At 36.1% G+C, this 25,041-nt stretch overlaps 1 protein-coding gene across 1 annotated transcript; it reads right to left on the bottom strand.

Annotated features, from left to right (window-relative positions):
• Positions 1-7,686: 7,686 nt before the first annotated feature.
• On the bottom strand, positions 7,687-23,633 carry LOC111142987 (RNA binding motif protein 45). The gene is made up of 9 exons (XM_022496367.1): positions 23,213-23,633; positions 18,689-18,811; positions 16,036-16,162; positions 13,791-13,913; positions 12,746-12,925; positions 9,987-10,116; positions 9,729-9,813; positions 9,361-9,524; positions 7,687-7,887 (listed from the first exon to the last, which is right to left on the bottom strand). Exons 1-9 carry the CDS (start codon positions 23,510-23,512, stop codon positions 7,695-7,697), a joined length of 1,425 nt encoding a protein of 474 aa, XP_022352075.1. The 5' UTR covers positions 23,513-23,633; the 3' UTR covers positions 7,687-7,694.
• Positions 23,634-25,041: the final 1,408 nt, after the last annotated feature.

Raw genomic sequence — 25,041 nt, 5'->3', positions numbered from 1 at the left:
TATCAGTAATAAATCGCAATCTCCTTCTACACTGTCCCCCAAGTGTCACATTCCTAAGTTACTAATGTACTGATGTGGAACAGGAAGGAAGTCTCTTGTGCCAAAGGATCAATGATTTAAGAATGTAAACACTATTTTCTAGTGCCAAAACCCAATATAACACACTTTGTCAAGGATGAAAGGGAAAAAAATTAATGTATTTTTGTATATCAAATCTTCCAGTAAATGAGGATGACTTTAATTAGATGACTTTAAAGTAGATGACTTTAATTCTCCTTTTAGCATTAAAAAACCGAACCAAACAGAACAAACAAGCCCAGAAACCCTCTGAGAACTCTGTGCTAATGAATTCTGTGACCAGTGTATTACTAATGCTGAAAAATGATGACAATATGTGAGCAAGAAAATCAGTTAGCAGCAACAGCATTCACCTACAAAATCAGAAACGGAGTACAGGCAGGAAAATTAAAAGAGTATAGATTCATAAGAGTATCTGTGAGTAAGTACTTTGGTTATCCTATTGCGCTCAACATTTTCCCAATTTCTATAGAAAACAGTACTAGATTTTTGTATTTCAAATACAAAACCTAAAACACCTGGTGCCCTCCCTCCACCACTTCTGCAGCAGCATTGTCAGAAAGGAGGTCTCCAGGGTACTGTAGCAGTTGCGGCCTTAGTCAGCTAAGGTTAGCGAGGTTAGCGAGCTCACATGGATCCTGACATCAAGACATTGACTGCAATTCATCGAACACAGTCAGAGAACTCTCTTTCCCGTGACAGATAACCACTCAAATGGATTTTCACAGGGCCTGGTAACTTTCTCAAAGTATAATATTAGGGACCTCCATATTCTACTGAGGACAAGTGTTCTCTACCTTAAATATAGTGAAAACATTGTCCTTATAATGAATGAACTGCAACTTCATGCTAACTAAATATTTCTAGCTGACCCCCTAGTAATACCATACCTTCAGTTCCCAGGATCCATGTGTCCTTGAGTTACTGTTTCTAGAAAAGGAAATAATGCAATCCATTTATTAGAATTCAGATATTAAAATGAAACTTATCTAATAAGGATGACCTTTATGTTTTCTCTCTTTACTGAAGTCATATGTAAAAATAGTTGTTATGATTTTAACAGAGCTTACCATCCACATATGGCAAAAATTAAAATTTGCAGGTGGCTATACCCCTGGATGAAAAGGCCATATATATATTTCATTTGTTCTTGACCTCACTGAGTTTTAGGCAAGTAATTAAGAAGCTACTGAAAATTAAACTGCACCTATAAAAGATTTGTGGGTGCACCAAAAAAAGCACTCATTTTGTAAAAAGATTTACTTTGAGATTATAAAAATACTCAGATACATATATGTGTATTTCTGTACTCCTGTGATTATTCTATTTCAGTTTTTTAAACACCGATGATAATTACATCACCTTCATGCTCCTTTGCCATTTAAAAAGAATGATACATATCTATATACTTCTCAGACACAAAATCTTTGATGATAATTCATTAAAATAATTTACTTCAAAATAAATGTAAATAAGAAATGAAATTAGGTAGAAATTTTGAGTGGCAAAAAGCTAATAATTACCATCCTATACAAACATCAAAAAATATTTGCTAACATGAAAAGCTGGCCTGACATCTTGCTGTATATCTCTAAGACCGCTTGTGTTTTTTAATTTCTTATTGTAATTCATTACTTACTGATATTAAAGCAGATGCTAAATTCTAAAAAATGCTTAAAGTAAAAAGACTCAGGAAGTTCTCAAAGTCTTATTTTTACAATAGTCCAATTTAAGGTCCAACATACAGAATCTCTTAAGGCCAGTATACTACAAAGTCAATTCCATTGACTACCCTATCAAAATCGCTTAGGAAGCTTACTGAGAAACTCAGTTCCAAATGTGCAGACTCGGTGTACCTGTACCTTAAACAAATAACTGAGGTAATTCTTGTGGACACTAAAGTTTAGAACCACTGCTTTGGACAACACAAATCCTGTCATTTCATGCTCAAGTACCTTAAATAACACTGGAATGCTGCCCTTCACAGTTTCCGAAAGGCAATGTTTATCACCACCTAGTGGTAAAATCTCTTACTTTTATTTTCTGTTCATTGAGATCATGTAGGTCCAAGTTAAAAGATAATAGCATTCAGAGAACATGAAAATTTTAGAGTAATAATTCCCTTAGTATTTTGCATTAGTCTTTATCTACAGTGGGATAAAAAACACACAAAAAACCTTATAAATAAAACCACACCACTACCACTGAGTAAAAACAGTAGTATATACTGTAGAAGTATGTTTCCTGAAATAGGTTTGTTGTAGTATCAGTGCCCTTTAGGAGTATACCTCTAAAAACACATTTCCCAGTGCAAACTAGGGTCTTCTTCTGGAGATACAGAGATGATAAATATTAGCATATTAAAGGCTCTGGGAAGTTTCATGCTCAAAAAAAAAAATCTGTGAAATAATAACCAAACATTTTCTAAACATCTTTGACCATGAAAACTTTGTCCCTAAAGAAGACTTACTGACTTCTCTCAAGACACTAGTATTTCAAGGAACATAGCTTGGGACATGGTGCTCTACAAACAGCAAGACTGATACCGCTTTCAGCATCTACAATCTACCATAAAAGACCTGACAATGAATTTACAAGAAAGTTTTGATCAGGGTTTATTTTAGATACTATTTATATTTGAACCACATATTTCAAAGAGAAGTTTATTCATCTGAACTGCTTAAATGCACACCTAATAAAAACCCCTCTATGTTGGCAGTTTTAGTAACTGACATATGCCGATCATCTAAGTATCTATGTTCTTATACCCAAAGTGCATTTGAGAAGTAAACATTTAAGACAGGAGCACTAGATTATTAAACACTGTTTCTTAGGTTTTAGAACCTCCTGGTTTTAAGAAAAATGTGACATTGTGGCTTTTAAAAATACACTTTTAGGGCTCAACTACAAGCGACAACTGAGAGATGAAGCTGGAAAACGCAACAGAAGGCTGCACTGTAAAAGCAGTGTTTTGCAGGCAGAGAACTATGCTACAAATCTCTTTAGAGTTGATATGAAGGAATCAAGGAACTAAATCTACGGAAGACACCTTATTGAAACCACAATTGGTTGCTGAAACTGGCTCCCTGACATCAAATGCAGAGTGGAGAAATTGGGATTATTTCAGCCAAACAGAAAATCTGGAGCTCAGGAGGGTATATGATAGCTATCACCTGAAAGATTCAACTTCTTCTAAATGGCCCAGTGAAAAACTTGAAGACTAAAAAGGTGAAAATTGTGAGGAATCAGATTTTTGTCAATTATGAGCATTAATCAACGATGCAATGGACTCAGGTACGAGTTAAGAGAACACCTTCCCTACTTTTATACTGTGTAGATTAACCAGCTGCCAGATGCATTTCTGGGGGAATTCAAGTATTCCTTGAGTGATAGAGCCTGATAACCTGTGGGGCACAATCTGGTTCCAATCTGTGAAAATGAAACTATGTGCACAGTAAATGAGTTTAGGATGAATAAGTCTACCTGTTGGTAATTATTATTCAACTCTCCTCACTTAGGTTTTGTTTTGTTTTTGTTTTTTTCCTTTCAAATGAGAGCATTTACTTTCTTCTCAAAATATGCCATTTGGTTCACAAAGATTCCATTCTCATTCAGTCAGTCCTGCCTGGGAAGATGAGATTGGAAATTTTCTCATCTAAATTTACTAAAATTATGGATTCAAAAAAAGGATTTCAATTTTTCAAGGGAGGGATGTCAAACTGCAATACTCTCTTATGCTCAGTGAATTTAATCCTTCATTATTTTTAGTTTAACTTAGAATGTGAGAGGCATAATGAGGAAGTAATTCAGTGGTTTTAATAACTGCATACCATTTATAATACCTTTTTTAAGATGCTGAGTTTCTGACACCTTTTTTGAGCAGCTAAAAATTTTTCTTGGATTTTCAAAATACAAGCAGAGTAGGGTCCTAATTTTTAATCTTTTTTTGAAATGACTATTCTTTCTATCATAGTCTGTTCTGAAATTACTCACACATCAAATTTTTGCAGCAGCCATTATATCTTGTATTTATAAAGGGAAAATGTCTGGTTTATTTATTAAAATTTAATATCAATAATAACCTGAGACTCTTTTTTAAAATTACCATTGCTCTATAATCTTCAAAGATCTTTACAAAATTACCAACAAATTTTGGTATAACTATAAAAATACAGTATAAAATATTTCTGGTATGTCTTTTGGCTCTTGCCTCAGATTAAGTGTAAGTAAGTAGCCAATCTGCATGTGTAGGTTGAGCAGCAAATCACCATATTTTATTGAATCTAAGATGCAACTGACTGAAGGAAGCACCATTATTTCATGTTCCATTAAAAAATAAAAACAGTATGGCACCTAATTGATATCAAGATGTTTCCAATTTCAGAAGTATAAAAATGTGAAAAAAGGTGCATCTCAAAATCAATGAAATATGTCCTTTTGTCAAATTCTAAACACTATTATATGTTTTATTCTCTTCTTTCACATAAATAAGGCATGATTTAGTCAAGCAAAGAAAACTTTATTTCTGCTACATATAACAACATATTGCTCTAAGAAACAACTATTATATTAGTTTTAGCACTGACGTGTGAATTCAAAAATACATGTCAACAATCCGTGCTCCCCAGACAAAACAATGTTGTGCACAGACTATCAGAGATATGAAAAAAAAAGCGGTCAACTGTCCACAGGGAGTGCGTCCAGTCACATTTTCAGTCAGTCAGCTGAGGATTATGTCATTATTTAGTCTTTGTTCTGTAGAAAGAACACAACAGAAGTATGAAAATCATCACCTGAAAGGAAACAGCTGTTGTATTTAGTATTCCTAAAACGTTAGGAATTTCCTTTATTTCAAAATAACCAACGTTATCTGCTTACTTAATCATAGATGCCCCCAAATAAGCAAAACCAAACTTACTCAGAAGAATGATGTAAGCAGGTACTGAATTTCTGGAGGGAAAATGCTGTGAATTAATACAAAATCAGGATGCTCTGAAATACTAAAATTTTTATTTTCCTCAAATAGAAAGAGAAACATATTTTGTACATTAAACCCAATTCAAAATAGAACTCAATTACTTTCAAAGTTATATTCTTAGACCAGTTTCTTTCCCTATTTCAAAGATATAGCTCACTTAATCCTAGGCCTATTTCTCAGAGACAAAAGGAACCAGCCTTTATGAGTGGTGCTTACGTCCCCTGAAATCAAGGAAACAAATAAAAAAATGCTCCCCCTCCCAAAGAATTTCAATTGCCATAATCATGTAAAATTTGAGAAACTCTTTCATATTATTTTACTGAACCTTAAAGTAATACATTTATTTATGGGGTGCCTGGGTGGCTCAGTCATTAAGTGTCTGCCCTCAGCTCAGGTCATGATCCCAGAGTCCTGGGATCGACCCCACAAGCTCCCTGTTTAGCGGAAGCCTGCTTCTTCCTCTCCCACTCTCCCTGCTTGTGTTCCCTCTCTGGGTGTCTCTCTCTGTCAAATAAACAAATAAAATCTTTAAAAATAAATAAATAAATAAATAAATAAATAAATAAATAAAACCATTTATGTAATATACCAACAAAGGAGGAGCATCTCATGAAGTCCACAGTAAAGAGAAAATCTACAGCAAAAATAAACTTGAAAAATGTCCTGCAACTTCCAAAACATTCAAAACCAATACAGCTGTTTATGTCCTACCATTTTCAGCTAACCTGACCCAACTTTATCTTTGCTCTGAATAGGTACAACGGTTCAATAAAGGAAAAGAGGATAGATTAGTAGTTTAAGAACAGTCATGCTGAAGACTATGCACTTCCTCTAATGTAGGGAACAGGATGAATGTATATCATTTTTACAGGGAAAAATGTGGTATTATAAAGCTTCATTCGCACAGCACTAGCTGGCCATATTTTGTATCATTAAACTTTTAGTTTCTGACCATTTTGATAAGATGACATCTCAAAGATTCACTGAAATCACCAAGGCAAGAGTTTTATCTCACATTTGCAAAACGTTATTGTATTTCATAAGGAATTCCAATTAATTTTCTCTCAATAATCCTATTAAAACAATCAGCCTCATAAAGGTGAAGAGATCTGCCCAATCACAGTCAGTTAAATGTTGACAGAATTCCAAGGCAGATCTTCTAATTTTTAAGTTTAATATTTTTGTACTATACAAATAATCACTAGGAAAGGCTCAACCACAGGAATAATTCATGTATCTCCCCCATGTTAAGAACTTAGTATTACTGTCTTTTTTTAAAAACAAAGATTCTTTGAATAAAATAATTGTTAGCTATATGTTAAAATATTCACAGACACAAACACATTTTAGCTATTTTAGAAGATAGCTTGTCTAACCAGAATTCAGGTCTTAACATTTTATTTGTAAATGTAAAAAGACAGCTTTGTTTTAGGAAGGACTTGCTAATTCTTTATCATTGGCATTTTAATATCTATACATTGTATGGGGTAATGGAAATGAGTTTTGTAACTAAATAAAACATTTCAAGATATTTCTAAATTAGGATTATTCATAATGGGCCCAACGGGCATTTCCTATTGCCAACTGCCTTCTAGGAAGGAGGAACTAATCACCTGACTTGCTCTATCAGAAAAAGGGTCATCACCAGTAAGGCTTGTGACAATTCATTCTGATACTTGCTAGTCGCCACAATTGGTCATAAAAAAAACGAAAGTAAAAGAAAATGGCTTTCAAGTCAGTAACTTCCAAGACAATCTTAAGGGCTTGCTGATCAGCAGTGGGCTTGGGAAGCTGGATGTGTGGGAAAAACTCTCAGCTGCCCCTGAAACTTAGAATTCACTGCCAGAACAAAAGAAGTGAAAAGAGTTGAACATTTCTACTTTAAAGAATGTTTCCCTCGGCCATGGAGGTATGTCTTGACTATCACAGAAAAAGAAATGTAAGTTTGATTTCTGAAAACTAAAAGAAAAAGGAATTCATATGGCTGTATGTATTATTATAATAGACAAGAGTTTTTGGTAAATTGTCAGGGTTCCTTTTTAAATACATATATACATATAATAATACTTTCTGAATATGTGGTTTTAATTCACAAACTCACACATTCAAGTCCAGAGAAAAGCATTTAGGTTCAAAGGGTCCAAAAAGATATATTATTTGATACTGCTTTTTAGCCCTTTCACTAGTGAGATGTCAAAACACTCTTTATAAAGATTATTATAAATTACCTTAAGTTTTAACTCAAGACATTAATCCTTCAAGTTAAAAATCTTTAGAACTATTTCAATTTTGAGGTTAGCTAAACATATGGTAAAAAGTCAAATTCTTAATATTTAAGATATTCACAAACAAAAAAACCCAGTTTAATTTTCTACATTAAAAGCTGATTTTATTTCATAGAAGGGCAAAAAATTCTCTCAGTAAACATCAAAGACATTTAAGTTTATAAAGTTCAAGTTTAAAAAATATATTGTGAAATTAACCCAACCCGTGGTTTTATTAGCCAACCTTTAAGTCACAATGCTTCTAACTGACAACTTCCAAATCCCTAAAAAGAAACTCCACACATATTCTTCTTGTTATAATATCTGGCCAATGTGCTATTAAAATTCAGACTAAAAAGGGCTTACCTCAAAAATCAGTAAGTTCTTTGTCGTTTGTTAGATTCTTCTCTTGGGGAATCCGCCAGCATAACTTTAAGTCTGACTCCATTTAGGATCTTTCCATGTAAAGTAGTAATGGCATCATTGGCACTTAGTCTATCTGCATATTTGGCATACCCCACGTTTTTTCCTGACACAAGGTAAACTTCGATTAGGTTACCAAAACGACTGAAACGAAGTAAAAAAAAAAAAAAAATCAAATGAAATTGATAAAAATACAACCTGTTCAGTTCCACTCCTCTCCCCACATCCCATCAAGTCAATCTTCCTTCTCAAACATGTGCTCTATTAGTCAAGTTCTTTTCATTCTCACTCAGGTCTCTTTCCTCATTCAGCCAGTCATTATCTTTTCCTTGGAATGCTCTAAATTCCTCACTTGTTTCCCTGCCCTCTGGGCTTGTCCCTATCTAATCTATTATTTACCTTCCTAGTGATCTTTCCAAAACACAGATATGATCATTTCCATCCAAAGGATTCCATCCAGGGTAAGGACAAACTCCCCAACATAGCCTGTGGGCTTTTCCTAAGATGGGCCTTGTCTTCTCTCACTTCACCTTCCCTTTCAAATCCATATTCTAAACATGTCCTTTCACATTCTCTCTTGCAGGAATAACCACCCCCACAACATCCTTTTTTCTCTAAGTTGTTTTTATCTGTTTTAATTATACATTGCTTCTTAGAGCTTTAGAAGTAGATACTTCCCTTATTTATTTCATAGCCTGGATATTCCTTTTCACAACACCAACCTCACTAGGTTGTAGTATCCTACTTACTCATTTGTCTCCCACAGGAGATTAGCTCTCAGAGGACAAGAACTACTATGTCTTATTTACATCATATGTTTGGTTTATGCAATGTCTCTTGCACTTAGTATGACAACTGCCTGGCATAAAGGAAATGTTTAGGAAAAAAACTACATGAATCAGTTAAATAAAAGACAAAATATTTGAACTACTGGTATTTTGTGTGACTCTTCAATGAGCTTCCTATTTTTCAAAATTTGCTAACATTGTTATAAGGCAAATAGGAAAAAGACCAAAAAGAAATAAGAATAAAGGAGTTCTATTAAAAACACAAAAATAAACAAGAGCCTTCCTTTTTCTATATTTATTATGTACTCTTACTTATAATCAAATAATTGTTTACTCAATATAATCCTTAAGGATCCAACAGAGTGCTAACAAAATAGAAATGCTGTTTTCTATTTTGTTTTTATTTCTGATAGAAAATTATTTCTATAATTCAACTCTGTTCAGTTGAATTACAATCACAAAGGAAAAGTTATGTAAAAAGAATTCTACACGGCAGGTCTATGCAGATATGTATTTTCTATAAAGAAACAAATGATTTGTCCATTTTATGCATGCAACTTTTAAAAAACAATACTATGTTTTATATCTTCAAAACAAAATAACAGGAAATTCTATGTGGAGACTTAAGATATATAAATAATAAAGAAGAGAGAGAAATGATCATATATTTTAAAAGGTGATATAAATAGGAATTTTTTAAACTGCAGTACAAATCATTTCTATCTGTTAAGTATTGGATATAGAAAGTTTCAAGTTTGTGAGAGGGCTTAAATGCCTGGTTTAAATAAATTGTATTATAATACGTAACTTTGTGGAATTGAAATCTTACCAGAATATATCCTCTAATACATCTAAAGGTAAAGGATGAGGATTAAACACGATAAAAAGTCTTTCTTTCACAGGAGTTTCAGGAGGGGCTTTTTTTTTGCATGATGGAAGTACAACATCTGTCTGGATTTGAGGCAACTGTGATCCAGAATTTCCTCCAAATTGCTGTTGAAGAGTTAGGTACAAAATAAGAAGAAGAAAAACTGCACTGTAAGGATTTTAAGCCAAGAGCTAAAGAGATCTATATCATGACTTCTATGTGATCTTGTACTGTAGCTCTGAACAGTTTCTTAATAGGTAATAAACAAAGGCCACATTTATTTTATAACCTACTGATGTATCATAGAGGTTAAGTTCTCATGTACTTACCAGAAATTGCTGCTGACTTGGGTTATTCCACACCATTGATGCAAGCTGTGCTGCTACCATCTGCGTTGCCATTTTTCTAAGGAGACTAAAGAATAGAACTGATGATTTACAGAAAACCAGAAACATTCAGTTTCTTACCCGTAACTTGTTTTGTGTGACTTCCTCACCCAAGAGGTCAACTGATTTCCATTCTTATTCTTCAAATCCTATCATGTACACCCAGAACCCTGCTTTAGACCCTCCTGAGATGGTACTTACTCTGTTGCATTACTCCCATCATCAATGAAGGAAACACCTATCCGATTCCCAGGAGGGTACTGAAACCCATGTAACTTGTATTTTGCATAAATAGCTGATGCTACATTGAAATACTGAACCACTCCATGACCTAAAACAAAGTAGAGAATATCAGGAGTTAAAAAGAAAAAAAGAGGGTACCTAAAGCCTGTCTTGCCACAAAATGAAGCAATATAGAAATAGCCTGGTATCATACAACTAGTAAACACAGAGTCAAAGGGACCAGAAAACAAAGTTTTCTTATACATATGTACAACAACTATATTCCCACAAAGTCCAAACCAGATTTTGGCAAAAATATAAACATATTTTAAGGAAAATGTTAATTATTGGAGCAAGTTCTGCCCAATGAATTTAATTTTAAGATATGGGTGTTTCTTATATGATAGATATACCTAAAACCAGTTCTTCTTAAATTTTTATTCTTTGAAATCTGCTTTGAAATTTTAAAGTTTTCCCTATCATACTGAGTAGGAAATGAAATGAGGAGAATATACAGTCTGATAAGAACACACAGTCATCAGGCTCGCTGCAGTGCTAGCGAAAGGAAAAATGATATTTATAAAAAAACAAAAGGTAGGGAACAGAGGCTCTCAAATTAGAAGTCACATATTTCACATTTCTTTGGAGAGCTTTCAGCTAAGGAGAAAGATTTCAATTCAGGAGGGTGATGCTGAAGTGGGGGGGTAATTTTATACCAGAGTCCATATATGGATAGCCCAAGCGCTTATAACAGAACCAAAAGGTTTTCATAATATATAACCTTCACATATGATATAATATAATATAATATAGTATAATACATATAGACTATATAACCCATATATATAACACTTGGAGGAAACACTTGGGAGAAAACACTGCTATAATTTCATGTTCGTCTCTAAACTGAAGCACCCCAACATTTTAATGAAATTAAAATTCAGAAAGCAAAAGAACATATAAAACTAATTCAGACAGAACTCTATGATGATACCTCTATTAATAAAAAGGTCCCAATAACACATACATTTTTTTTATCAGACACATTCAACCAGAGAAAAGTTACAGAAGGTAAAGGAACACATTTCAACATATCAGATAAAAGGGAAAGAAATACAAAACAAACAGAATTATACATAACAATGAATGTGCTAAAAACCACAAACTGTGTGCCTTAGAATCAGAATACAGAATGATAGTCTAAGGCTGGGTTAGGGTTGGAGATGGTCCAAAGTAGGCTCAGATGGGCAGTTATACTAAAAGACTAGGGCTGGGTAGAGTAATAGTGAGTTGAGTGCATGTATCTGGGTGAAGAGTGGCACCATTCCAGGCCTACCAGCCCAGATGACTTGACTCACTTTTCTACTTCCCCTTACATCCATCACACCCCATAAGGACTAAATCGAGTCTATCCATAGTACTAGAACAGATGCCAAGTATGACCTCTCCATATTACCCCTCATCTCCAATTCTCTAAAGCAAACCAATAAGCTCCTGAGATTTCCTGAGTGCCTATCATGTGCCAGGACTTGCATTAGGTATTTTTACATACAGCATTCCTAATTCTTACCTAACCCTGACATAGAAGGTATTAATAATCCCCTTTTATAGTTTAAGAGAGAGAGATTCAGAAGGGATAAGCAGTTTGCCAAGTTGTCAGAGCCGCATGCCAGTGCTAGGATTTGCACCTGAGTCTGATGTGAAAGGGAATGCCAACCATTTTCCATTATGCCACAATAACTCCATTTTTAAAAAGCCTTAAAAAAAAACTTAAAAAATTAAGAAGATGGTTAAGCCAACACTAGATATTAGGTTTAGTCAATTAACTAGTTAGTAAGTTCAAATGGCTGATATTAGAGCCTTGCTTCAAATTTTTTTAAAAAAGATTTTACTTGTGGGGCACCTGGGTGGCTCAGTGGGTTAAGCCGCTGCCTTCGGCTCAGGTCATGATCCCAGGTCCTGGGTTCAAGCCCCACATCGGGCTTTCTGCTCAGCAGGGAGCCTACTTCCTCCTCTCTCTCTGCCTGCCTCTCTGCCTACTTGTGATTTCTGTCAAATAAATATATAAAATCTTTAAAAAAAAAAAAAAAAGAAAAAAGATTTTACTTGTTTATTTGAGAGAGAGAGGGAACAAGCTGGGGGAGAGAGAGGGAGAAGAAGACTTCCTACTAAGCAGAAGCCTGACATGGGGCTTGATACCAGAGTTCAAGACCTGAGCCAAAGGCAGATGCTTAACTAATGACTGAGCCACCCAGGCACCCCAGAGCCTTGCTTCACTTAAGACTGGGAAGAAGTAGAGAGAGAAGTAGAGCAATTAGATGCTTGAAGTGAAGGGAAGGAGTTTCAATTTGGGTATAAAGTTTGGGAAAAAAAAAAAAAGAGAGAGAGAGAGACACTTAGGGATGACGAGGAAACTTCGAAGGGTTTCAGAACTTTGCCTAACATTGATCAGGAGGAGTACAGGGATCCCATTCTGAGGTATTTTGGTTATATAACTGGAAACAGAATGCTCTATTTTGTGGGAGTTAAAATATTTTTTAAAAATATGTGACATTGTATAAAGGAGATATATTCTCAGGGGTTTATTTGTTAAGGTATCACTGTAATTAAAGGTTTAAAACGGAGAAAAAGAAAACAAAAAATTGTCATAGAAAGAGTATTTGACATAAAAAGCGCCACTGGAGAAAAGATATTTTAACAAAACACAGTATATTAAAAAATAATAGACATTATTTTACCGTAATTAGAATAAGGATCTCGTTGAACTTCACAGTATTCCAATCCTGGTACTATATCAAAAATACTGAAAAGCTGCTCTTCAGTGAAAGGAACTCTTGATACAACTGACAGGCGTTTGGAGATAGCTTCTTGGCCTCTGTTGTCATTCTTGTCAAAACCTGAAAACTCAGATTGTTGTTCTCCAACAATATAAAAAGAAAAGTACATCTTTTAATTTCTATACATTCAAGAGTTCACGTAACATTTTAGGTTCAAGTAAGTAAGATGAGCTGTGACTAAGTCCATTGCATTTGACTAAGGCACTATATTTTGTAGCACGTTCTTGGCCATTAGCACTATCAGAAGGGACCAATGGTGTGAAAACAGACAACTGTTCCCACTGTGCTTTTGACACATAAATATAAGCAGAAATGTGTAGTATAACTTCAGAGGAATATGTTTAGTATGCAAACCTGCAAAATATGGCAAGTATTTTGCCTAAAACAAAGATTACGCTAAATAATATTTATAGGACTTACTTTTATCACTCACTTCTCCCTTTCGTTAACTTCTACGTTTGTCATTCCTTTCCTTTCTCTAGCCCTAATTTTAAAGCAGCAGTACCTTAGGGATAAAATCTTAGGACTCATACTGAGGGGTTATCAGTATAGGTCTTTCATACTTTTTGGTCCTTACAGAGGCAGAAGTTTGCTCAAAAAAACTGGCAGTGATGTAGTTTAATATTTAGATAATACATAACTGACCATAGAAAACTATAATTGGAAATTATATAGAATTCTATAAACAATGCTTATATATTATATAATACACAATGCTTATATAATGTACAATTTCCAATTGGTTTTCTATGTTACACATAGCGTTAAATATGCAAGTATTAAATATTAAGACCATGAGGAGTCATGACAAACTTTTCAAAAACCCCACAATAACTTTTATTCACTAAGTGAGATTTACAGACTACTGATAAAAGAATATTTTATAAAATCCAAATCCGACTGTATATATTACATACACTATTAAAAGAAAGGATAGCTTACTCACCAAATGGAAACATATTTACTCTAGGTTCATGTCCCAATGTCTCCTGCCTCATGTTACTATAATAGTCTTGTTCCGAGGATTCAGATGCTTTATTTTTAGGTTCAGCCAAGATTGCCCTAAAACCTGAAAAAGAGAATCTATGACTTTCAAAGTTTACAGCAAATTTAGCACACCTGCAAATACACTTTATTGCTAGTGCTTGACTTAGCTTTAGAACTATAATTGTACAAAACAAAATCTACACAAAAGCCATCTGTATCATACCTACTTCTTTGTTTTTTGGAAGATGGTAAAAAATAAATAAAAAGAGCAAGAATCTCAAGTTATGGTCAAGGGAGACATTGAAGATCAGTAGTTCTACCCTATCCTTTCCAGTCTCCTCCCTATTACAAATAACATCCTGGTTTGTTCTCCTGGCTCAATATCAAAATCCTATAGGGCTCTTCACATTCAACCTGTCAGCAAGATTCTTCCTTTGAAATACACTTACAAGATGTTGTCGTTTACTCTAACTTCCCTGACTTTGTTTCTAAGTCAGATTCCCTTCAATTAATTCCAACACAACTCATTAACTGGTCTCTTTGCCTTTGGATCAAAGGTTTTAAGTAGGGGTTTGAAGATGAGCTTCAAAAAGTGGGAAGATTCCATGAACTCTCTGAAACTTTAAACAATACGCTTATGTATATATGCACATGGGCATATTTCAAAGAGGGTTCAGAGCTTTCATCAAATTATTCAGTAGCTCCAAAAAGGATAAAACCAAGTCACTCTGAATTCTTTCTCTGAAAATCCATCCCTGATACTGTGGTTAGAGCAACTGTCCTGAAACAGTTATTCTTCTCCTTTTAAAGCAGTCTACAAGGGAATCCTGAGGTTGAACTCTTCATAACCTCCCATATGTGGTGCCAATGGACTTAATTAACTTTGTCTCCTAATTTCTCAATAGGATTAATTAGGCCTTATTCAGACTTTTGCCTTCACAGTATTAAGCAAAGACATGCTTACCCCCAGCTCTGTGCCTTTGTTAACACTGCTCTCACCTTCTGTCCTGTACTCTATACTAGATGTCAATCTTACCTCTAGAGGTGTTCTCATGTTCTCAATGCACTTGTTTCTCACCACTGCTGGACCATACCACACATTTTTGAACATTTTCTCATTTGGCTAATTTCTATTGAGTCTATTATAAATGGCAGTTTCTTTGATAGAGATCTCAATAAATCTTTACAGAGGGTCTATAACTGTACTAGGTACTAGGAATGAGAGAAACAGACAAATAAAACACTCCCTGCTTTCAAAGAGCCTTTTAAAAAAGTCTTCTATTATTCTCTAACTATTTTTTGCCTATTAGAGCTTGGCTACCCAATATAATTAAGTTCCTTAAAAGCTATATATTTATTCCCTTTGTATCTTTTTACTTAACATATTGCTGAGTATACCACGGGTACTCAATTAATGCTGGCTGGTTGAGAAATACAGAAGGATCTGAGAGGAAATTTTGATATGTACCTTAGGGTTATTTAAGAATTCTACTGATCAGCAGTAATTCTTTCCAGTATATATAGATCTTTATAATATCCTAAAACCTACTAATTTAACTAATCCTTATTTCTAAAGGTCACTATAACTAGGAGTATGACAACAATGGATATTTTCCTTGGCTGCTTTAAAATTCTTATTCTTCATTATATATAGCAGTAACAGCACAAAATCCAATTAATGTCACTCTAGCTCAAAATTAACCTAACATATATTTAGTTACCTATGTAGGCAAAATTTATACTAAGTCCCATCCTTAACCTTTATGTTTATTAGCATATACTTAATTCTATTTAAGGTGTAGTTTAAATATGAACAAATATACCAGAAAACTTGAGGTTTTTTTAAATAAAGAAAAAAAAATTTTTTTAAAAGCTGGAAAGGGTAAGTCAATTTTTAAAAATTTTAAAGATTTTAAAAAATTTTTAATTACTATAGAAATAATAACCAAAATGTGCCAACAGTATTTTCACTTGCTAAGTTAATGCAGTTGCTCATATTTCTCTTCAAGATAGTGCCTCAATGAAAGCTTAATCACAATCCCAAAATAATTTTCATCCTAGGTATATACATATATTTAAATTCGTATTGCTAGGATTAAATTAGCAAGTATGCTTATTAGTAAAACCACATGTTAAATTCAGTTATTTAGAATAATTAAAAGTTTTTAAAAAGTCTTTAACATGTTAAGTGAACACATCCTTACTTCGATCACAGTTTTCTATTGCTTGGGCAGCCTGTGATGGTTTTAAGTATCGAACATAGCCCAAACCTTTACTTTCTCCAGTTACTTTATTCTTAATAATGCTGCAATACTCGATATCTCCATACACCTATGAGAGTTAAAAGAAATGATCTTAGAGGAGTCAAAATCAATAACTGAACAGATTATTTCAGAACTTAAAGTTTATTTGTGCCCCTTATTTGCAAGACTAGAAATCAGAATTAGAATTCACAGCCATTTTTAATAATAGAATCAAAATGTCACAAACTAATGAGGCACTAGAAAAAGAACCATACTAACAATATAAGTGAATAATAACATAACCAAAATAATGATTTTCATTTTCATTTGCTGAGCATTTGCTTTATATACATTACCTTATTGCTACAATAATCCCTCAAGGATATATGTGTAATATGTATGTATGTATAGATATACACATATATAATATTTATGTATACACTAATATATATTATATATATTATACTATTTATTTCACAGACAAAGAAACTAGGTCTTTGAGAAATCAAATAATTTGCCTATGTCATGGAGGGCGAGTAAGAATGTGTAAATGGTTTTGAAAGCTTCAAAGTCTTGGTCAGTGGTGATTACAAACTGGAATTGAACCTTCTATATCCCAATTTTTGCTCAGTCCCTTTTTTTTTTTTTTTTAAAGATTTTTATTTATTTGACAGAGATCACAAGTAGGCAGAAAGGCAGGCAGAGAGGGAGGGGGAAGCAGGCTCCCTGCTGGGGAGCAGGGCTCGATCCCAGGATCCTGGGATCATGACCTGAGCTGAAGGCAGAAGCTTTAACCCACTGAGCCACCCAGGCGCCCCTGCTCAGTGCCTTATTAACTGAGCAGTTTAGTTATCCTCTCTGTGCCTATCTCTTTACCTGCTAAACGGGCTAAAAGTTGTACCTACTCCAAAGGGTTATTTTAAGAGTTATATGAAGGGCACCAGGGAAGCTCAGTTGTTAAGCGTCTGCCTTTAGCTAAGAGTTAAATGAACTAATAGACCTAAAGTGTCTGGGATACACTAAACATTAGCTACAGCTGTTTGCCTTCTCACAGGATGTAACTGTGTATTCCTTTAAAGAGGAGCTTCTCAAAGTATATCACTAAAACACTGGTGTGCTCATAAAGTCAATTCTATGGAGAAATATGGGATATAAATTTTTAGTGTTTATTATTTATTTTTTAAAAGATTTTATTTATTTATTGTTTAGAGAGAGACTGCATGTGTGTGAGCAGGGAAGGGGCAGAGAGAGGGCGAGAGAAAATCTCCAGCAGACTCCGAGCTGAATGAGGAGCCTAACGCAGGGCTCCATCTCACACACTGGAGATCATGACTTGAGCCAAAGTCAAGAGTCAGATGCTTAACCAACTGAGCCACCCGGGCGCCCCCTTCGTGTTTATTATTTATTTTATAAAATTTTCATGTAACCAATTAACAACTTAATTATTATACATTTGGATAAAAATGTCATATTTGTTCACTCAGAAAAAGGTAAAAAGTTCTTACTATTGGAGGAAGTTTGGAATATATACGTTTGGTAGCTGTTATTTTTTCAACTCTTGGGGTAGGACAGAGAAAGTTTGGAAATTACTTTTTACTATTTGTTTCTTTTCTTTCTTGCTTGTTGCCTACCTGATTCATAGTATTGGGAAACTTAGTAGAAAAAGGATAAAAAATTACAACTCAAAATAATTTAAGAATTGATTTTTAATAATTTTTGTGGAAGTATATCATGTATATAAAAGTCAATGGCTAAAAAGAGATGTAAAATTATCTTTAAATTTCACTGAATATAATCTTGCTATATGGTTCAGAGCTGTAGTTTTTTTCCTTTTAAATAGAACTCCTTCAGGGGCGTCTGGGTGGCTCAGATGGTTAAAAGTCTGCAGCTCAGGTCATGATCTCTAGGTCCTGGGATTGAGCCCCATGCTGCGTTCCCAGCTCAGCGGAGATCTGCTTCTCTCTCTCCTGCTGCCTCTCCCCCTGCTTGTGTCCTCTCTCCCTCTCTCTCTCTCTCTCAAATGAATAAATAAAATCTTTAAAAATAAATAAAATAAATAAAACTCCTCCTAAGGCTTAATTTTAGGACTAATATTCCATGAAGGATGAGCCCTTCTGTGAGTAAGTACATCAACATGCCATAGGCTTAGAATAAATACTAGATAATATGGTTCACACACTCAGGCTTACTTGACTCCCCTCTACATGAGAGCAACAGAGTGGTGAGAGGGTACTTTGAAAGTGTAAAGACCAAGAGCAGCTTCCAGATTCAGACAGCCTGGGTTTAAATCTTTGTCCACCACCTATTGGGTATGTGACCTAATTTAAAACTCCAGGCTTTATACTTTATTTTCCTGAATCTGTGTTTTCCTTAAAGGGGGAGAAAACACCATCATTTATATTTTCCACCTTTTTATTTATTATTTTTTTTTTTAGTTTATTCTAGGTTTAATATTTTAAAACTAGATGGAAATAGATGACTTAAAAACAGTTATTTAATTCTCTAGCATCAATCTTATGACCTAACACAAACAACACTTCAGATTTAGTAACCATAGAAACAATTTAGGATTCTAAGTTACCACAGATGCTAGTTGATTAGAAAACATAAGTACCTTAAATTTTTCCCGTAGATCTTCTTCTGTGTAGGACTTTGGTATCATAACAAATATTCTTGTGAGTTCTTCATCTTCAACATCACGATGACTTCCAGATGATCTGGACTGAGCAATGAAAACCTAAGAAACAAAATCCCAAAAATAATAGTTAACTGTTTTCCTATTTCTTAGGTACACTTACTTCATTATTATTATGAGATTCATGTTAGGATAAACACAATGTAATAGGATTTTGTCAAAAGTTTTTTTAAAGTAATCTTTATGGGGCACCTGGGTGGCTCAGTGGTTAAAGCCTCTGCCTTCGGCTCGGGTCATGATCTCAGGGTTCTGGGATTGAGTCCCGCATGGGGCTCTCTGCTCAGCGGGGAGCCTGTTCCTCCTCTCTCTCTGCCTGCCTCTCTGCCTACTTGTGATGTGTCTGTCAAATAAATAAATAAATAAATCTTTAAAAAAAATTATCTTTACTGCAATGGTTTTTTTTTTTTTTAATATGAGATAATACCAATGTCTGCATTGTTTTTTCCAAATGTATTTTACTTTTGCACTTTGGTTTACCAAGAGCAAGTCAGTGCACTGAAAAAGAATGTGTACTCTGCAATAGCTGAGTATAGTGTCCAATACTATATAAATGCCAACTACAGTGATTAAAGTGTTAAGTATCACATCTTTACTGATTTTGTCTAGTTGTTCCATCAGATACTAAGAGAGGAGTATAAAAACCTGATTGCAAATTTTTCTTTCTCCTCTTAGTTCTATACAATAATGCTTCTTGTATTTTGAAGCTGTATTATTGGCTTCATAAACATGTGGGATCATTATGTACTTCTGACTGTCATTTTTATTCCCATGAAATTGCCCTATCTCTGTTAATACTTCTTGTGTTGAACACCATTTTGTATGACATCACACAAGCTTTTTCTATCCTTTCACTTTCAACCACTTTGTATCTTTATACTTTACATGCCTCTTTTAAACAGTACTTAGTTTGGTCTTTCTTTTTTTAAATAAATCCTGATAATCTCTGCCTTTAATTGGCATGTTTAGTCTACTTATGTTTAATGTAATTATTGATATAATTGGGTTTAAGTCTAGAATGTAATTATTTTTAATTGTTTTCTTTTTAATATGAACCTTTAAAAAAGGTAGTATAATCATATTCTGGATAATCTCAGTGATCAAGTGATTTATGTGAGCAAGAAAATGCACCAGACTACCTGAGGCTCCATTTTCTACTATTAGCAATTTACTTTTACTGAAACATCATCTGTGACATTAGATTACTCAGATTATTATTACTTGGATTATGATATGAGATTATTACTTATTACTTTATAAAATTGTTACAGTTTTATATTATCCTAAAGGAATGTTAAAATCTCTAATTAGGATTGTGGATTTATTTATAGAGCTATAAGGATAACAATTTTAATGACTAGTTTTGTTTTTTATTACTTGAAGACATGTAATAAAATTAACATAAATCACCACACGAAGCCCTTAAGGTTTCTTTTTTCTTCTTCTACTTTAAAGGGGGAGTGGGGGCTGTATACCATTGAAATGGAATTCCAGAGGAGGCAGCAACCCAGAGGACTGAGAACTTATAAAAGTCATGAGATTTCAAAAGTACTGAAACAGAATATTGTATATTTGCTTAGAAAACAGCTGTCATAGAGGTGTAGCACCTTTTTTACAAGATATAGCTGGAGATATATTCCTAAATAAGAGTCTACTGTTACTCCCTCAATAAACTTATGCTATATGCCGAGCAGTGTATGAGGTATTAGTAATACAGTACTAAGCAATACAAAAATGACCCACTAGAAAGTCAGTCTAGGGGATATATCACTAATGAATGATCAATAGAAAAATGAAATAGGAAACCTTTAAGAATATAAGAAACAAGGAAAAGAAAGAGTCTCAAGTAAGATTTGAGACCAGAGGTGTCATCAGTCACAAACTTCTAAATTTTAGAAGACTGGAGTGTTTCAAATTTCCAATAAGGCAGGCAGTGTCTGAGAAGAACACATGTATAATTAACCACTGAATGGAGATTTCTCCTGAGACTTCATGTTCACACTACAAGCTCTAAATAAGAGGCATTCTTGCAGAGCTGAAGATAATGTTGTTGGTCGCAGAATAATTCTTACTTAGCCAGTCTTCTGGCTGTAGGCCTAGGGCTATAATTTTCTTATGTGTCTTACAGATCCTTTGGAACTTTGCAAAAGCAAACTACACGAGAGAAGTTGAAGCTGAATTAATTTAACTGGAAGTACAAAAGAAACAAAAACAAACACAAGTAAAAAACTACAATCCAGTGGAAGACAGACCCAAGCTGAACCCACTGAAAATGAACTTAGACTGCCTAGCTCGGTCCTGCACTGCAACAAACTTCTGGCTTCTGAGTGGACCAAAATGTGAAAAAACAACTTAAACTTCAGTTATTTTGGGGAATAACTTCTCTGTGGCTAAAAGGGAGGGTACATTTCAGGGCTGGGACTTTCACTTCTCTTGCAGGAATTTAATCAAGAAAAGGGAATTATGTAGGTTTAGGATTTGGGGCATTTTTTTGGGTTGTCCACAGACGTCTGCGGTTATACTCAAAATACAAAAACCCTCTCTGGCTAATTTAATTAGAAGGAGATACAAATTATCAATCTAGGACAGGAGTCAGCAAACCATAGCCTCCTGTTTCTCTATAGCCCATGATCTAAAAATTGTTTTTACATTTTATTTATTTATTTTATTTATCTATTTTTAAAAGATTTTATTTACTTATTTGACTGAGAGAGACAGCGAGAGAAGGAACACAAGCAGGGGGAGTTGCAGAAAGAGTAGCAGGTCTCCTGCTGAGCAGGGAGCCCAATGTGATGTGGGGCTCGATGCAGGGCTCGATCCAGGACCCTGTGATCATGAACTGAGGCAAAGGCAGACGCCCAACAACTGAGCCACCCAGGCGCCCGTTTTTACATTTTTAAAGGGCTGTTAAAAACAACGAATAGGTTGGGGTGCCTGGGTGGCTCAGTGGGTTAAAGCCTCTGCCTTCGGCTCAGGTCATGATCCCAGGGTTCTGGGATCGAGCCCCACATCAGGCTCTCCGCTCAGCGGGGAGCCTGCTTCCCCCTCTCTCTGCCTACTTGTGATCTCTGTCTGTCAAATAAATAAATAAAATCTTTAGAAAACAAACAAACAAACAACAAATAGGTCACAGAGACTGTATGTGGCTCACAACGCCTAAAATACTTACTATCTGTCCTCTTACATAAAAAGTTTGTCAACCCCTGATCTACCATATGCTGTGGACTTACAATAAATTTTATTAATGACCTATTCTACTCCATTTCAGAGAGTTGGGGAAGTGGAAATAAAGGGAATGTCTATGGTCTACTGTAATGCTGATACACTCTTTTGTGGATGGAGGGATAGGCAAGACCTCCGGAGACTGATGTATCTCTCAGTATTTCACTTGTGTAAGTCAATATTAATAATATTCTTACCAGTCTTCTGTAGTAAATGGGAGGAAGAAAAGGAAAAAAACGTCAAGGGAGAAGGGAATTTTGTGGAAGTCTCCAACAGAATTACAGGACAGGTGAGGATACTATTAAAGTAACTGTCAGAGCCTCAGGATCCGGTCCGGAACTGAGTTCACAGCCAGTAAGGAATGATACTGTGGCTACTACTGACCATAAGGATATACTGAGGGCCTATCTTTTGCCAAGCACTGTGCTAAAAGCATAGATTAAGTCAAGTAACTCTCAAAAATCACCCTTTCTGCCACTTGCCAGTCATCTTAATTTTACACAAGTTTAAGTGCTGAAACAATATAAATGCCTCCAGGGTGAACTAAGAAGCATTTAGTAACAATACAACCATACTACCATCACGATGATTTGGCCCTGCTTAAGGCAGGTTACTTTGGTTGCTTTCAAAGAAAAGTGGCAATAACAAAACGAAAGGTATTACTACTTTCACAAAGAGGGCTTAGTTAAGATCTTAAAAAACACAACAGTGTGACAAACACGCAATAGCAGCAGTTATAGTCACCTTCAAACACTATTTACATGTACCCTTTCGTCCGGTACTGGGCAAACGCCCAACACCAGAGAGGCCACAGTTTAACACACTTTTATCAAGTGGTTAAGCTCAGTAATAAACTGAAGAAAAGCAAAAAAAATAAAAAAATTAAAAACAAAAACACCCGTGTTTATGGAAACGGGGTTATAAGACTGGAGCTTCAGGAGTGGGCGGTGGAGTCCAGGGCTCCGGAGTAGTGACAGCGCGAGTGGGGGCAGATCCAGTCACAAGTCCGGACGGTCGTTCTTCCCGCACCACCCAAACCCCCGCACCGCCCAAACCCCGCACCCCTGTCGCGAACGCCATCCTCCCGCCCCGGGAAGGTCAGGTGCTGCCCAGGCCGCCCCAGGGAGCGGATGCATTACTTCGACCCCACGCTGACACAGCTTCAGGCGCGGGAGGCCCCACCCCTATCCACTAGCGCGAGGACCACAACCCGGGCACCAGCACCTTGATGGGCTTGGTGTCGTTGGGGCTGAGGCACTGGCCGTGCATTTCCTCCATGGCCCTGCAGGCCTGCGAGCTACGGGCAAACTTGACGAAGGCGATGCCCTTGGACTCCTTAGTGTGCTTGTCCCGCACCACCCAGATGTCCTGGATCTCGCCGAAGGGCGAGAAGCGCTCCCTCAGCACCGACTCCGGCGTGTACTTGCTGATCACCAGGAAGATGCGGCTGTTGGGCGGCTCGTCCAGGCTGTCCACGCCCGGGCGGAAGCCTCCGCCGCTCGCACAGCTGCCTGCTTCGTCCATGGCGCTCCGCCCCGGCGCGGGAGCCACGTCCGGGTCCCCTTAAGGTCTCCTCGCTGCCACCTGGCCCGCCACCGCCGCTCCCGTACAGCCAGCCGTTGCGGGTCCGGCGCTCCGCTTCCGGAAGACGCCAGAGTCGGGCGGCGGACCAGCGTCTGGTACCAGCTTCCGGGGAGCGGCCTGCAGCGCCCCCTAGCGATGCGGGGTGGTGGGGAGGCCGACCTGGTCCGGGAGCCCAATCTCGCGGAAAGGAGGCTCACATGTCAAGGGTGCCATCCGCATTGCTTGTGGCCAGAACAGCCCTGTCTGGTGCACAGGCTTTCCCAGCGCTGGCTTTATTCCCACCCCTAGAGCCCAAGCATTCTCCCCCCAAAACTTGCCATCTTGCTTATGGGCTGAGTAGAAGACAACTATAGGGTAAAGTTAAAAACCCTATAGTCTTATTTGAGATCATCCAATTCGAGCCTCATTTGTTGAGAAAATTGAGATGAGGAAGTCGAGGCCTCTGGAATAGCCAAAGACAGTAGGGATACAAATAACAGAGCCAAAACCAGAACCAGGTCCGTCTGCTGATGTGCTCAACTTCCACAAGCACCCCTGGGGATTTGAGGGCTGAAAGGGTGGACTGCTCAGCTATAGGGACTAGGAGAAATCTCAAGGAGAAGCAAAGTGGGAATGCTTACTGACTTCTAAGGCTTCTTGTTAAAGGGACTTGAGAACAGGTCAGTGGGAAACCTAGCAGAAATCCAGAAACAAGATCTGGATTTTGTAGTGGAGTTGGAATAAAATGAAAAGTATGAAACTGAATGTGGTCCAGGAGCAGAACTCTTTGAATGCTCAAGTCCAGGTTGCTAAGATTAGGGTTGCTTTGAGCTTAAACATGTAAGTACTATTTATTGTGTGCCAATTGTGTGCCAGCTCTGTCTAAGGAGCTAGATACACCATAAGGAAAAGAAAAAACATGTTTCCTGTCCTCCTAGAGCTTTCTTCTATTGTGGAAAAATTACATGTAAATATATAGTGCAAAATAATGTCGGATTGTGTTAAATGGTTTTGCCACTGAACTGTGTGAGTTTAGACAAGTTACTTCGTATTTCGTATTTCCAACTTCAGTTTCCTCAGCTGCAAGGAGAAATAATATTGCCTACTAAATGGGGTAGTTATTAAGCTCAGTTAATTCATCCATTTATTTAAGGACCGAATGTTTCTGTCTACTGTGTGTTGGGCACTGTGCTTTACTCAAGTGATATGGTATTAAACAAAATGATCCTTCTCTTTCTCTTATGAAGTTAATAGATTGGGTTTATATACCTAGGATTTTATGAAATAATATATATGGAGCTCATAGCTTAAGGATCAGATGAGCTAATATGTGTACAATGGCACGATGGAGATGAATTTTCTTGTTCCCTTTGACCAGGGTATCCACTATCCCGCTTTTTATATTGTATACTTGTATAATAGCAACTAAGAGTCAGGAATTGTGGGTTCTCACTCTGGCTTTAGCACAAAAGATTGTGATAATTTTTCCT

Source organism: Enhydra lutris, unplaced genomic scaffold, assembly GCF_002288905.1.
Source record: "Enhydra lutris kenyoni isolate GAN:26980312 unplaced genomic scaffold, ASM228890v2 scaffoldscaffold1, whole genome shotgun sequence".
NCBI classification, from domain to species: Eukaryota; Metazoa; Chordata; class Mammalia; order Carnivora; family Mustelidae; genus Enhydra; species Enhydra lutris.
This window is presented reverse-complemented; position numbering and strand designations above follow the sequence as displayed.

What these genes read in the sequence shown, in the direction of transcription:
- LOC111142987 (XM_022496367.1), bottom strand. Translation starts at nt 23,512, where the DNA reads ATGGACGAAGCAGGCAGCTGTGCGAGCGGCGGAGGCTTCCGCCCGGGC. An exon ending in ACGACACCAAGCCCATCAAG is followed by an intron (nt 18,812 to 23,212) that starts GTGCTGGTGCCC and finishes TTTGTTTCTTAG; the next exon opens with GTTTTCATTGCTCAGTCCAG. An exon ending in CAAGTCAGCAGCAATTTCTG is followed by an intron (nt 9,525 to 9,728) that starts GTAAGTACATGA and finishes ACTCTTCAACAG; the next exon opens with CAATTTGGAGGAAATTCTGG.